The 15,885-nt window shown below is 44.2% G+C and overlaps 1 protein-coding gene across 7 annotated transcripts in view; it reads right to left on the bottom strand.

Annotated features, from left to right (window-relative positions):
• The window catches only part of LOC137551098 (solute carrier family 49 member A3-like), a 214,069-nt gene that overhangs the window by 23,858 nt on the left and 174,326 nt on the right, over positions 1 to 15,885 (bottom strand). For all 7 annotated transcript variants that reach the window (XM_068271317.1, XM_068271321.1, XM_068271323.1 and 4 more), the window contains one exon: positions 7,343 to 7,501. In XM_068271317.1, the coding sequence (XP_068127418.1) occupies positions 7,343 to 7,501 (159 nt within the window). The remainder of the gene's footprint in view (positions 1 to 7,342; positions 7,502 to 15,885) is intronic.

Genomic DNA, 15,885 nt, shown 5'->3' with positions numbered 1-15,885 from the left:
ACGCGTGCAGTGTGAACGGGGCCTTACTTTATTGTTCATATCACCGCTGTATCTTATATTGTTCTGAGGTTGACCTGGGATAGTGTCTACTGGAGATTAGCCTTATGATACAGGCAGACTCTGTTATCTTTGCTGCAGTTATTTTCATTCTCTCCTACTGTTGTATACTTGATATTAGTTTATATATTCTATGATTATTGATCCAGCGCTTTCTGGCAGTGAGACTGTTTTTAAATTGATTCTGGGATACGTCCTTAATAAATTACAGATTTTTTTTATTTATCATCAGTGTGCAGCTTCAGTTTTGAAGTCATGGATTTCTTTTTGAAGGTATAGACAGTCTCCAGTATAAGTCTATGGAAGCAACGCCTGGTATAGTAAACTCTGATATAATAAAACTTTTGTTATCATAGACAGGTTTTTTGGCCCCTACGTGATGCTGACTCTAGATATAGTAAACAGTGGGTGGCACATGTGTCATATGTCAGTGTGAAACCCATGGTCTGCTGCTCTCTTCAGGATAGTTGCAAGTGAGTTGATGCCTAGTAACATTTGTAAAACATTACATATGTGAGTGACTTATCATGATTGGCTGCGTTTTGAATAGACTTCATGAATGGCTCAAGTGTGAGCAGAAAGTTTGCAGGACACATGCTGCAAGTCTCGTCCGCAGAGGTATTGGGCCCATTCACAGGAAGCGAGTGGCTGCCTCTATTCAGTGACAGCTGCAATTTTTTAATGAGCTCTGGATACTGTACCAGTGATTTGTCCAGCCTGACTATGCAGCCCTAAGGTATACCTAACCTTGTAGTCCATCAAATGTGCAAGTGCTTGTACTATACCTCCAGTAGGAGGACAAAGTTGTTCCTTTGCAGCAGAGAATCTACCAGGGTATGCTGCACCATTTCTAGGACAATTTCTTATAAAAGTAAACTTCTGATATAGTAAACCAGTTTTCCCGCTCCCTTGGAGTGTACAATAATAAGATTATACTGTATTAGGAAAAAGGTTTTTAAAGACTAGTGCCTCCTACCAGTAAATAGGTAACATTGCTCTATAGCTAGACTGTGCGCAAAAAATATAGTATTTGGTACATTTGATCATTTTCTTATGTCTATGGGTTTTACAGGGCTGGCCTAGAAAACTAAGAGATGAGAGATTTGTCCATCATTATGGAACAAACCACTCAAGCTAAGAAGAAAATGTTTCTGAAGAAGCAAATTTTGGATCAAAAAACAAATGGCGAGGGGAAAATCACAGCTGTGACCTGATGTTAGTTCCGATAATCGGCAGCTGATAAATGTACGCAGCTGTCAGCTGATGAATTGGCAGTCTGCCATACAACATCAAAGCATGGTTCTATTTAAAGTGGACATAAATTAAAAATACAAGATTTCAGAAATAAAATCTATTTTCTAACTTATAATAATAAATAGCAGCCTTTTTTCAGCTGCATGATGACAAATATAAAATATTTTAAATTTATTGGAGGAACCCCTCCCTTCCTCATATAGCCGGGACAGAATCCGGCAAACTGATGGAGGAGATAAAAAACAAAAACAAAACACAGGCTGCTACTGATCATGTCACGGGGAGGTGATCTCAGCTTGTGTGAGATTTCACATAGACGACGCTCCTGTGAGGGAGGGTAGCTAATGACAAACACACCCATGATGTAAAACTTCCTACTAAACTTTGTATGCGTCAGAGTGGTGCAACTAAATATTAAATAAAAAATGTTTAGTTTGGGTCCGCTTTAACAAGTTTATATGGTCAGCAGTGCATCAATATTAAAGTGCATCATTTGTGAGTGTGTCTAAAACAACCAGAATTAGACCAGATGTGAACAGAAGGGAACTTGCACCAGACTCTGCCCTTCTGAAAAACAGCCTATTACTTTTGTCCCTCTTGCTAAAATGTCTTATCTCCTCTTTAACCACTTGCCGACCGCCCACTACCTATGGGCGTCGGTAAAGTGGCACCCCCAGGCGGCGGTACCTGGGGGACTGAGAAGTCGGGGATCGTGCGCATAGATGTGCGCGCATCAGCCAGCATTAGGCTCCGCCCACCCACAACGTCAACCCACCGGCCAATTAGCAGTGCCGGCGGGTTGTTAACCACCGATCTGCAGCTTACAAACTGTATAATACACTTTGTTAAGCTAACAAAGTGTATTATACAGGCTGCCCTGGTGGTCCCAGTGATCGAGGGACCACCAGGGCAGGAGGCAGCCCTTCTAGTAAAAGCACACACATACACACTGATCCTGCCCCCCCTGCCCCCTGATCACCCCCTCAGACCACTGTTTGCACCCAATCACCCCCTAATCACCCATAAAACTCTCCCTGTCACTATCTGTCAACGCTATATTTTAGTTTAGAAGATTAGGTCCAAAACTGCCCCCTGGGGGCTCCTGATCACCCCCCCCCCCCCACACACACACACACACACACACCCTCAGATCCTCCCCAGACCCCCCTCCCTGTGTACTGTATACATCTATTCTCCCCTGTAATCACCCACTGATCACCTGTCAATCACCCCCTGTCACTGCCACCCATCAGAACAGACCCTAACCTGCCCCTTTCGGGCACCTGAGCACCTGCCCACACCCTCAGATTGCCTGCAGACCCGCCCTCAGATCACCTCCCAAGTGCATTGTTTACATCTGATCTCCCTTCTAATCACCCACTGATCATCCATCAATCACCTCCTGTCAGCACCTGTCACTGCTACCCATCAGATCAGACCCTAATCTGCCCCTTGCGGGCACCCAATTACCCGCCCACACCCTCAGACCCCCCTGATCACCTTGCCAGTGCATTGCTTGCATCTATTCTCCCCTCTAATCACACCATGGTCACCTATCAATCACCCCGTCACTGCTACCCATCAGATCAGACCCTAATCTGCCCTTGCGGGCACCCAAACACCCGCCCACACCCTCAGATCACCCTCAGACCCCCCTGATCACCTCCCAAGTGCATTATTTACCTCTGCTCTCCCCTCTAATCACCCATTGATCACCCATCAATCACCCCCTGTCAACACCTGTCACTGCTACCCATCAGATCAGACCCTAATCTGCCCCTTGCGGGCACCCAATTACCCACCCACACCCTCAGAACCCCCTGATCACCTCCCCAGTGCATTGCTTGCATCTATTCCCCCCTCTAATCACACCCTGAGACACCGATCAATCACCTCCTGTCACTACCTGTCACCCCCTAGCACACCTACCCATCAGATCAGGCCTTAATTTGCCCCGTGTGGGCTCCTGATCACTCGGCCAAACCCTAAGATCCCCCTCAGACCCCCTTCCGATCACCTCCCCAGTGCATTGATTGCATCTATTCTCCCCTCTAATCACCCCCTGAGACAACGATCAATCACCTCCTGTCACCCCCTAGCACTCCTATCCATCAGATCAGGCCATAATCTGCCCCCTGCGGGCTTCTGATCACCCAGCCAAACCCTCACCTGCCCCACCGCAGTGACAGAAATTTTTTTTCCCGATCACTGCTGGTCTCTACGACTTTATTGTGGCTGAGACCAACCGTTATGCCACACAATACGCAACCGTCCATCCAAGAAGCTACCATGCCCAGCCTTTTTGGGTGGAAACCACTCCAAGTTTCTGTACGTAACATTTTTTGGGGCCTTCTCCTTAACATAAGTCTAGTCAAAAAGAATGTATTGCGGTCTTATTGGTCTATGCACCCAATACATCACATGCCCATGTTCTCTGCTGCCATGTCCAGGTCATGATTTGAGAACATCCTGCGCTTCCTGCACTTCAGTGCCAACACAACCTGTCATCTAAGAGGCCACCCTGCTTATGACTGGTTCCACAAAATTCGGCCCCTCATAGACCACCTGTCATCAAAATTTGCAGATGCTTATACCCCTGAACAGTCATTTTGAGGCATTTGGTTTCCAGACTACTCCTCACGGTTTTGGACCCCTAAAATGCAAGGGCAGTAAAGGAACCCCACAAGTGACCCCATTTTAGAAAGACGACACCCTAAGGTATTCCGTTAGGTGTATGAGGAGTTCATAGAAGATTTTATTTTTTGTCACAAGTTAGTGGAAAATGACACTTTGTGACAAAAAACAATAAAAATCTATTTCCGCTAACTTGTGACAAAAAAAAATAAAATCTTCTATGAACTCACCATACTCCTAATGGAATACCTTGGGGTGTTGTCTTTCTAAAATGGGGTCACTTGTGGGGTTCCTAAACCGTGAGGAGTAGTCTGGAAACCAAATGCCTCAAAATGACCTGTGAAATCCAAAAGGTACTCATAGGACTTTGGGCCCCTTAGCGCACCTAGGCTGCAAAAAAGTGTCACACATGTAGTATCGCTGTACTCAAGAGAAGTAGTATAATGTGTTTTGGGGTGTATTTTTACACATACCGATGCTGGGTGGGAGAAATGTCTCTGTAAATGGACAATTGTGTGTAAAAAAAATAAAAAAATCTAATTTACTGTGCACAGTGACATGCTTGTGTGTCATTCTGGACAAGCCCCAGTCCCCCGACCCCACCCCCCATGCTCTGCTGCCCCCCCCCCAACAAACAAAAATACAGCCAGGCTAGCGACAATCTGCTTGTTGCTGGCCTGATATTTACCTGAGCTTGTCAATCAGCTACTCTTCCCCCCCCCCCCACCTCTGCTAGCTTCCTCCACTCAGAAACTAAACCGCAACCCAGGAAGTACCTGATCTGCATATGCTTTTTCAGGGCCAATGGCTAAAATTATTAGAGACACAGGATCAGGAGGACTGCAAAGCAACTGGTATTGTTTAAAGGGAAATAAATATGGCAGCCTCCATATCACTCTCACCTCAGGTTGTCTTTAAGTGCCATCCCCACCTTCGTTCTCTGTGTCTCCTACTCCTCCCCGCAGCTGGTAACATATCACTAAACTCTGGCCCTTTTCTGTCACCTCATATTCTCCCTCTCCCCTCTGTCAGGCTCACAGCTAACTATATTTTTCTGGCAAGTGTGACAACCTTATTAATATTCAACTCCACCCCCCTCCCCCCCACTTGTATCTGGCACCCACTGGAATGCCTGATCAGTCACTTCCAAAATCTTTTAATTTGTAAAAGGTTGTCTCACTTGCCAGAAAAATGTACATTGTTGTTTGGTGGAAGCTTAAGAAGTGGGAGCAGACATGGTGGTGAAGTGGACATTCTCCTAACTGACCACTGCTCCTTTCAACCCATAGTTCCTATTCCTTCTCTCTCCCATCCCACTGTCCATGCAGTACACTGTACTTCCCTCCTCACCTCCAATTTGTAGTCATTGACCTCCTGGCCCTGCTTCCCTTTGTTCACTTTTCTGCATGGCTTCTCCACTTCTGGCCTACTGACATCTCTACTATCATGGGAGATTTCAACATTCCCATGGACACTAACAATTTTGCTGCCATTCACCCCCTTTTTCTAACTGGCACCACCGCCGTACCTACCGGGGTAATAATATATATGCTGCCCATATTATGATTTTCAGGTGCCTGCTGCCCACATTACGATTTTCTGGTGTCTGCTGCCCACATTACGATTTTCAGGTGCCTGCTGCCCACATTGCGATTTTCTGATCACTGCTGCCCACATTGCGATTTTCTGGTGTCTGCTGCCCACATTAGGATTTTCTGGTGACTGATGCCCACATTGCGATTTTCTGGTGACTGGTGCCCACATTACAATTTTCTGGTGAACTCTGCCCACATTACGATTTTCTGGTGAACTCTGCCCACATTATGATTTTCTAAAGGCCCACATTACGATTTTCTGGTGAACTCTGCCCACATTACGATTTTCTGGCCCACATTACGATTGTCTGGTAAAATGCTGCCCACTTTACAATTAATTTACAGTGAAACGCTGCCCCATTACGATTATTTGGCACCTATGGGGGGGGGCCCCATCCAAATATTCGCAGGGGGGCCCAGTGATTTCTAGTTACGCCCCTGACTGGCACTATACAGCCGTGTTCTGCCCTTCACTGCTTCCTTTTCCTGTTGAGCAGAAAATTGTATGTTGCGCAAAAGGTGGATCAGCGCAACACCAGGCCGCCTCCGAATGGCCTCCATCAGAGATGCGCTGAGCCCCCCCAGGAACTACAAACGCACCTTGAACCCAAACAGAAGCTCTGCATATACACCAAAAACATGGCTGTTAAGTGGGAGCAGCTGGCCGAAAACAAATTAAATTAGTACATGGCAAGGAAATGAACAGTGCTACTTAAAAACAGGCAAGTGCCTACCTGCAAAAGAGTGCAAGCCCCACTTGTGGGATTTAATACACACCGAGCATACACATGACCTGTCTACCACTGGAAGATGTTGGTTTCCTGTAACAGCTTGCATCTTCCAACCGATAAGACTGGCACCATCAGGTAAATATCAGCTCTTTTATTCAATAAACAGCCATTATAGCGACGTTTCAGGGCAACCGCCCCTTTATCAAGCTAAGCTGTCTTGCAATATAACGCAAGACAGTTTAGCTTGATAAAGGGGCGGTTGCCCTGAAACGTCGCTATTTACCTGATGGTGCCAGTCTTATCCGTTGGAAGTACTATAGAGCTGGAGTGTGGCCGGCCTGACTGTGGCACATCGTATTGGATCCATCTGAGGAGTGCTCCACTATAAACTACTAGGACTGTAACAGCTTGCATGCAACCTATTAAGTACTCGTCCCTACCACTGCGAAGAAGTCAATACTCCATGGGAGGGGCCTAACACTAACTAAATCCTAACCTATGTATATGCATAGCCTGGGTGCGAGGCTATGCATATACATAGGTTAGGATTTAGTTAGTGTTAGGCCCCTCCCATGGAGGATCGACTTATTCGCAGTGGGAGGGACGAGTACTTAATAGGTTGCATGCAAGCTGTTACAGGAAACCAACATCCTCCAGTGGTAGACAGGTCATGTGTATGCTCGGTGTGTATTATATCCCACAAGTGGGGCTTGCACTCTTTTGCAGGTAGGCACTTGCCTGTTTTTAAGTAGCGCTGTTCATTTCCTTGTTATGAGAAAATTGTATATTGTAATCAATCAACTAAACCCAAAGCATGCGCCCACACAAACACATACACATTGCTTTCTGTGTTCACGCTGGTCTGCTTCCTGTAAAAACACTGGAAATAAAGCATGACTCAACAGGGGATACTGGCTGCAAAAAAGTCACAGTCCCTGCTGCATGTCTGCATGATTACAACATGTTGTAAGATCTTAATAGAAAAGAGCAGAAGGGATTGGTCCAATGTATAAAATGCCACGTCATATGTTGATGTAATAATAAAAAAGTAAATAACATTCATAAACTTACAGCAGACCTCAGTCCCAGGGTGTCCAGCAACCATGAAGCCACAAATCCAATTGGTATTGATGCGATGAGATAGACGAGGGAAAGATAGTTAATAGTATCCAAAGAACACTTAAAGTAGCTGGCAGTTAAATCAGCCACTGGGGCAAATGCGATCCAGATCTAAAAAGTTAAGCATTAAGAGATATTATAATAAAAGGCCTCAATACAATTTAATATAAACACATCCAAGCCAAACACTGAGTTTTCAAAAATACATTTTCAATGATGCTCAAATGCAGAATAATGGTTATCTTCTGCTCCAAATGCAAATGTGTAACTTCTGGTGACTGGAACTTCAGAAGCAGTTTTCAGACTGTCAGAATCTGCAGGAACTGGGATTTGGGAAACCTAGAAAGTTTTGGAAGCAGGGAGTACTGTATTGTGTTTTGCCAGAAGAGTAAAAATAGGCAAGAGGGAGGACAAGTGGGAGTGAGCTGCTAGAGCCTGCTTTGGTAAAAACTATAGTGATTGGCTTCAAACCATAGAAACACACAATATATATCCCGTGGCATAGCAAAAGGGGTTGCAGAGGTTGCGACCGAATTGGGGTCCTTGGGTCAGAGGGGCCCTGAGGGGCCCACCCTCAACCACAGTATTAGCTCTCTATTGGTCCTGTGCTGATAATATTCACTTCTATAGATGCTTGAATAGTAGTGATCATTAACACACTGTTCTCCATCCCCTTCTTGCACCTCTGACACTGTGGTTGTCCTTGGTTGGTTTTGGTGTGCCGTATCAACTGTTATCTATAGCATGCTTGGGGGGGCCCAATGCTAAACTTGCTCTGGGGCCCATGGCTTCTTAGCTACGCTACTGTATATATCTGTTTCAAGCTTTATTTGGTAAATGCTTCTGCACCAATGGCTAGAGATGTGCAGTGATCAACCTTGGAGTAACAAGTGATTGCAGTAACTCCACACGCACCATCAATGGTCCATCTTTATTTTCAATCCATTAAAACACGATAAAAGGTTCTGTGGGTAAGTACAAGGTAAGTACAAGGTGTACAAGGACCTTGTACTTACCCACAGAACCTTTTATCGTGTTTTAATGGATTGAAAAGAAAGATGGACCACTGATGGTGCGGATCGTGTGGAGTTACTATATCTGTTTCAAGGGCAATTATGCAGCTCATTGGCAGTTGATCACCCCCCTTCTTCCCTCCCTATAGTGCAGAACATGCCGGTGAGAAGATAGCTGAAAACTGTTTGTACAGCCACTTGCACCATTCAAGAGTAAAAATATTGAGCAGATGCTGTTACAGGGCCCCTAGTGGCCGGACCGCAAAATGCCTTCCAATCGGTTTCAGCACACAGACCATGCAAGCTGTGGTCGCAATCGGTACGCAGAAACCGCTGGAATTTTGGCAGCAGATTGACTAGAAGGGAGCCTGTGAGTTACGGTAATACAATTTACACACTAGTTCAGGGTATAACTGCCACCACCTCTGTTACCATGGGACAGAGGAGCCCACTGACTGGCTGATTCTAGACCTGCAAATAAAATGGTTAAACACACTAGAGTTCTGTCTAGCTAGCAACAATAGTAGCGACTCTTCAGAAGCCCGGGTTCAGTTTGTGCAGCTGAATAATAGGGTAGCTGAACAAATAAAGGATGTTACCGTCGTTTATTAAAAACGCAATATAAATAATTAATATATACCGAATATCATTAAAATCAACAATTATAGAAACATTAATAGCCAGTATGAAAATAAAAGGAAGGTGAAAATACTTAGGTTCGTGGAAATATGTCCTTTCTGGGAAAGAAATGCTAAGTCCTTAGTTTCAGAGTGGAGGACTCAGTGTCAAAGTCCAAACAAGCCAGGTGCCAGCATGTCCTCAAGCTGGCAAGGATGTAATCAGGATGATGTTTCAAAGTGGAGGACATTGATTTTGAGTCCTGAGTGCTATTCTTATACTCCTGATCCAGTAGGAGGGAGTGAGGGCGGGAACCACACACCCCCTTAGAACATGAGATGAGCCCTCCCCCTTTCCTGGGGAACAAAAATTATATCTAAACATATATGGGCTCTATCTCACAGAACCGTACAGGTCAGGGCAGATTTACTAACATTTTCAGGTCCGTCCCGATTTACCCAGCCCCCTGATACCAAACATGAGGGGTAGGACCTCTGTGGTATCACCAGGGCACTTTCAAACTGCCTAACTGACAGCCCTTACCTCAGAATGTTCTGAAACTTTCTCAGTACCAGCGCCAGGCAAAGCCCGGCACGCGCTGTGAGTTTGGAGGGCTTGCCAGCCTTGTAACACAGGAAATGTGATAAATATAGCAGTTTATAGATTATTATAGACATCTACGAATTACAGCAGGTCAGTTCTAGGTGAAGGCTCTTTGAAGCTAGGACAGCAGGCTACGTGTCGGCTTCCCTGATGAGATCGGGGCCGAGGAGCCTCACGCTCTCTCCTCTAAATTGGTTCTGTCAGGCTACTTATCTGACTTCATCTGATGGATGGGCCCTTAGCACAGCTGGGTGTCTGGGATAGTTCCTGATGAAGGCTTCCTGCCATTTGGTAAAAGGAAAAAAAACAAACTGTCTTTTAAAAGAAGGAATGTCATTCTGTTCGCTGCAATGACTGTGCAAATCTAACCAGGAAGCGATCAGAAGATGGACTGCACCAATCCTCCCGATTCGCCTGCGTTTCTCACGGCTGTTCCATGACAGATGCTACTCACTACTTTGAGATATGCACAGAATTGCAAAGTGTGCATTGACTGCAGTTTATCTATGTAACAGACTTCAGATGCATAGTTGACCACACTTCAGGTGCTCTTTAAAAAGCTGTCTGCTATTAGATATCAAAAAGTATGTAACCCTCGCCGGGTCATATCAAGGCCATAGTGAGGGTTGAGGAAAAATTAGTAAATCAGTGGTTGTGCCATTGATGCGGAGTGCTAAATAGAAGTGGTAACCGAGATTTGAATAATTCTATCTTGCATGCTCATTTTTATGCAAATTCTATGCAGCATGAAACTGAGCTAATCAAGGCTACTTCCTGATTTTTTAAATTGGCTAGAACCCAACCTGCATACGTTTTCATTTAAAGGGCAACTGTAACAAGAGTGATATGGAGGGTGCCATATTTATTTCCTTTTAAAGAGACACTGAAGCGGAAAAAAAAATATGATATAATGAATTGGTTGTGTACTATGAATAATTTCTAGAAGATTAGCAGCAAAGAAAATATTCTCATACTTTTATTTTCAGGTATATAGTGTTTTTTCTAACATTGCATTATTCTATAATATGTGCAGATTACACAACACTCAGCATTCAAAATGATTCTTTCAGAGCAGTCTGTGAAGTAATGACCTCTCCTCTAGCAGAGAAAAAGTAAACAGTTCACTTAGGGCCCTTTCACACCAGAGGGATTTTTCGGCGTTTTAACGCCACGGCTGAAGTTGGCGTTTTGCTAGGTAAAAGAAAGTCCATAGACTTTCATTTTACCTTTCACATCTAACTCGGCGTTTTGAAGCGTTGCGTTTCAACGCTCCCAGGAGCTTTTTCAGGGCTGTTAACAGCCAAAGTTGGCTGTTGGCGTTTCAATGATAGTCAATGGAAAACGCCAACTTCAGCGTTTTCAAAGCCTTTTCAAAGCGTTTTACAGCTATCTTGTTTACTTATTTTTATAGAAGAAAAAAAAAAGGACGTTTTCATATGGGCTGTAAAACTCTTTCAAAAGGCTTTGAAAACGCTTTGAAAACGCTATGTATTGGCGTTAAGCAAAAGGCTGACTTTCAGCCTTTTCTACCGCAGCCTCTAGTGTGAAAGAGCCCTTAGGGCCCGTTTCCACTAGGGCGAATTCGCATGCGTGGCCTGCATGCGAATTCGCATAGGCAATGAAAGTGGATGGGACTGTTTCCACTTGTCATTGTTTTCGTGCGTTTTTCTGTGCAGGATTTTTCTGCACGGTAGGGCCTGCAGAATTCGCCTGCGTGAGGAATGAAGGCGAATCGCAGCCCATGTATTTAATAGGGAAAACGCACGTGCGTTTTTTGCATGAAAAGTAATACAAATTGAGTCAGGCAGTGACATGGTTAAATTCGCATAGACCCTGCCTATGCGAAATCGCATGCGAATTCGCGGCAAAAAACGCACGCGGAATCGCATCCGCATGCGATTTCGCCAGCGGTGGAATCCCAGGGATTCGCACCGCACTAGTGGAAACGAGCCCTTACAGTTGAGATAATAAAAGTCAGATAACAGCCCTCTCCACGACTAACTTAGTCAGAGAGCTTAATGGCATGTTTGCATAGAGATAGCAACTGGAGTTTCTCAACTCTTCCTGTACTGGAAACAATTAGACTAATGTATGTGATCTTAATGTTTTATTTCTTAGCTGTACTACACATACAAATCATAATATCATAATTTTTTTTTCGCTTCAGTGTCTCTTTAAACAATACCAGTTGCCTTTATGTTTCTTGCAAGCCATTATTCTTACCATCTCATTAACCAGCTCTAATTGTAAATAGTGCCAAGAATTCTGCTGGACCCTGTAGTGGACTTATGCACCAAATGTGTAAAGGTATGGGGTTTGATGACCCAGCCAGTGTGTAAGGAGGGACTATTTCCTCTAGGGGAGAGGGGGGGTTCTGAAGAGGGTAGACAGCAGCACTGTGCTGGCTGGGGAAGCAGTATCACATGGTTCTTAAACTTGCTTCACAAATGATGGTGCACCTTCCCTCCAATGGTTTGCTAGATACGATCATTCAGTGCACTAGTGTAAGTCACGCCTTTCTTACATACTATCATTCAGATTTAGTTTCTTTTACTGCCTTTACAGAACTGGGTGTATTGTGGAACTGAAACCGCTTACCAGCTAGCCATGTAAGAATAAGGAACACAAGAAATGTCAAACAGACAATATTTCAATTTCAAGAATTTAAAGGGACACTCCCTTTTCATTAAAAACAATTACTTGTACACAAATCATTTTGTAATCGAATAGTCTTAGAAATCATTTTTTCTTTTTAATCTGCAGCCTTTAGAACTTTCGGCAAAGCTTGAGTACATAAGCTATTTTACTACACTACAGGTGTGATATGAGCGCAGCACAATGCATTCGCACATTGTGCTGGAGGTGTGCATTTGTGCTGGCATACCCAAAAGTTTGTACAAAGTGAGGTAGAATTTCCAGCATTTAATTTTCTCATAGGTTTCCCGCACTAGTCTAGTCTCACACGGAGGAAGAGTACATTGTCTTTGGGTGTCATGTGGATATGGCTAATAATTCTATGAGGTCTGAGCCAAGGGTCAGGCAGAAATAAAAGATAGTGTTAATCAAGAGCGCAAAATCTAGAGACATATTTGTTGACTGGACATCAGATGATTGCTACCACATCCAACAAAAAAAGGTCAGATCAAGCCTAGCCCCACCTCCAGCACTAACTTCTGCTTTGGGAAAAGTTTTGAGTAGGACATATTCAACTCATTGATATTGTATTCCAAAGCAGCAGAACGTTCCTTGTATATCTCCTCTTTCCAGCTCCCTTGGTAGAATAGGGCTAGGATGAGCATTCTATCTCTAAGAAGTTTGTTGTTTGCCGAATTCACTCAGATAATGTGGGGTGTATGGCTTCCTCTTATTTTACACTACAAGTTTCCTAGTTGTTACTGATAAAGTATAAAACATGGCATTACTTGTACCTGTTGATTCTTCTTTCTGCCCAGACAGAGCCTCCAAGATGCCTACAATCCCACCTGGTTCCATGTATTTATTGATAAAGGCCTCCACCCCACTACACGTTTTTTTTTTGTATATGAGGCTACAACCACCATAGGTGTTGGCTATTTCACTACTGCATCTCCAACAAGCTCTATTCTCAGTATGCTTCTTATTAGTGTGCTAGGGATGAAATCAAACCTTACAACGATTTTATAGTAACTTGCATTATACTGTAGCCATATCCATCTCCCACCTTCTGCAGTCCTATGAAGAGGATACCACTTCCATTCAATTACTGCTCTAAGTTCTGTACTGTATAAAGGTGTTTCTCCTGATCAGTCCTACACTAAGAACCATAGTACTGCAAAGCTTGAAACACCACTCGAAGCTCCCTTTGTGGGTTTAGAGCATGAATGCATGCTCCTAGTGAAATAGTTGAGCCCAGTTCCTATCCCCTCACACTACAGCTATAGGAGTTTGGCTATAGTGTAGCCAAACTCAGAACTGTTCCGTGTGTTCGGGCATATTACAGCCAAGCATATGCACCAAACCTAAGCACCAGCTGCCCCGTACCTGTCACAAATTTGCATTGTGGCCAATGGAGGCACCAAGCAGCGACTAGCACCATGACAACAAAACTACCTCCTTCGCTTACACCAACCCTGTACTGGATATAGCACTCCTAGTAAATGCATACTGGTCTGTTCACACGCTCCTAAAAAAAATGTTTAGCGGAACAAAATGGAACAGATCCCAATGGAAGTAAACGGATTGTATGTTAATTAATAGGATCGGTTCACATCAGTCTGTTTGAAACGGATCTGCTCGGTCCATTCTGCAGAACAGAATTCAAATATAGGGAGTTTGTGATAATTCCGAATCTATTGCATTCATAGCGGATATACCAATTGGGTGACGACGGGTAATGGAACGGAACTCACAGATGAGAAAACTGATCCATGTGACAGATCATTTTTTGATCCGTGCAGTTTATACTGAGCCTTAAGCTATGTACACACTAATAGATGATGTGGCACGCCAGGGATCCAGACTCCAACCCTCAGGCGATCACATTACGCCACCAGCGTGAAGCCAGCGGTAGACACCAACAGGTAAAGTATATGGCACAGATGTGGCATCACAAGGCCGATTCCACGCTGAAAACGCATGAAATTGGCCTTCTGTGTATGGGCAGGCTACAGATCTCTCTCCGATCAGATAGGAATCTGTCTCTTTGTCGATCTCCTGATACATCGTCTGATGTATGGACACTTTACAGGGAACCTAAACTGAGGAGGATATGTTTTTGCCTTTTATAATAATACCAGTTGCCTGACTCTCTTGCAAATCCTGTGTCTCTAATACTTTTAGCCACAGCCCCTTAACAAGCATGCAGATCAGGTGCTCTGACTGAAGCATGCTTGTTTCAGGTGTGTGATTCAGCCACTACTGCAGTCAAAGAGATCAGCAGGACTGCCAAGCAACTGGTATTGTTTAAAAGGAAACATCCATATCCCTTTCAGTTAAGGTTCCTGTCAGGAACCGGCCCGCGGCACGCCTGCGTATACGGTTCCCGACTGCGGGTTTGACCAGATCAAGCGGGGAGCAGCCTTATTCAAGCTAAAACAAGGCTGAGACCCCTCAGAACACCTCTCACTGCCACCACTAGCGGTTCGCTAGACACTTCCACTCTGCTGTCGAGTCCTCAGCGCGCACTCCGCGTTTTCGTATTCGGGTCAAATTTGCGCTTAGGCCAAATACGGGAACGCCACGCACCCACACACACACACAGTTGCAATCTTACACTGTAGTGAAGCAAAAAACCACTAACAGTCGTTCCGAACGATACTGTTAGCCACTCTGCTGTCGCTACTCGCACTGGCGGTTTCGTACGTTGGGTCAGCTGCGCGCTTTAGGCCAACGTATGACAAACGCCCCCACACACAATGCAAGTACAATTTCATATGGTAGTGTTGCTCAAGCATACAAATAGGCATGGACTTATACACACTTCAATCTCTTCTAGGCTTTGAGTGTTAGTTTAGTACGGCAGAAGTCAAGCTTATTAAATAATAATTTAATATTCCAGGGAAAAAGGTGGAACAATGCAGAACAGAATATATACAAAAGATTACAAAAACAAAGTAAAAAGTTACAAGGATAAAAGTACAAAAATACACACAAAGCAATTTTGCTTACCAAAATAAACGGGGAAATAAACGTACCAGCGTATCCATCTGGCGTTGTTGCGGGGGTACGCACTTCTGGTCAGGAACGAGGTTAGTTCTAGCCGTGTGGACTACCTCCAAGAACTACAAGTTGTGGTTATCCTAGCTGCCATTTTATAGTGTGAGATACGCCTGGAGGCTGCAACTTCCTTGGGGAGGGGAGGAACTAGTTTTTAATTAAATCTCTGACATATTCCATTTCCAGGTAAAAGTCTATACATCAAAAGATTGTGAAATGAGGCTTTCAACTCCAGGTGGAAACTTGATTAAGGCTTTTTCCTGTCTCCGTTTTTAAAGTCTGCAGAGATTTCCACCCCATTCCCATAGATGTGATTTACAGGGTATAGTTGGCACCTCCACCAATAATTCAATTTCCTCACAATGAAATAGTGTTTAACACACATGTCAACTTTTGGTGCAGCGACTCTTCCTGACTTAGTCTAGAGTTCTTCACTTCCTCAACAGAAGTGTAAATGTTTCAAGTGTCAAGGACTTCAACACTTCACTTCTGCCATTGTCTGATTACCCAAGCTCTATTCACTGAAGTCCTCTTTAGATGCAAATGTAGGTCTAGTGACCCACCCAC

Source organism: Hyperolius riggenbachi, chromosome 1 (genome assembly GCF_040937935.1).
Source record: "Hyperolius riggenbachi isolate aHypRig1 chromosome 1, aHypRig1.pri, whole genome shotgun sequence".
Classification (NCBI taxonomy): domain Eukaryota; kingdom Metazoa; phylum Chordata; class Amphibia; order Anura; family Hyperoliidae; genus Hyperolius; species Hyperolius riggenbachi.
Note: the sequence above shows the minus strand (reverse complement) of the source record. Positions and strands in the feature narration are given on the sequence as shown.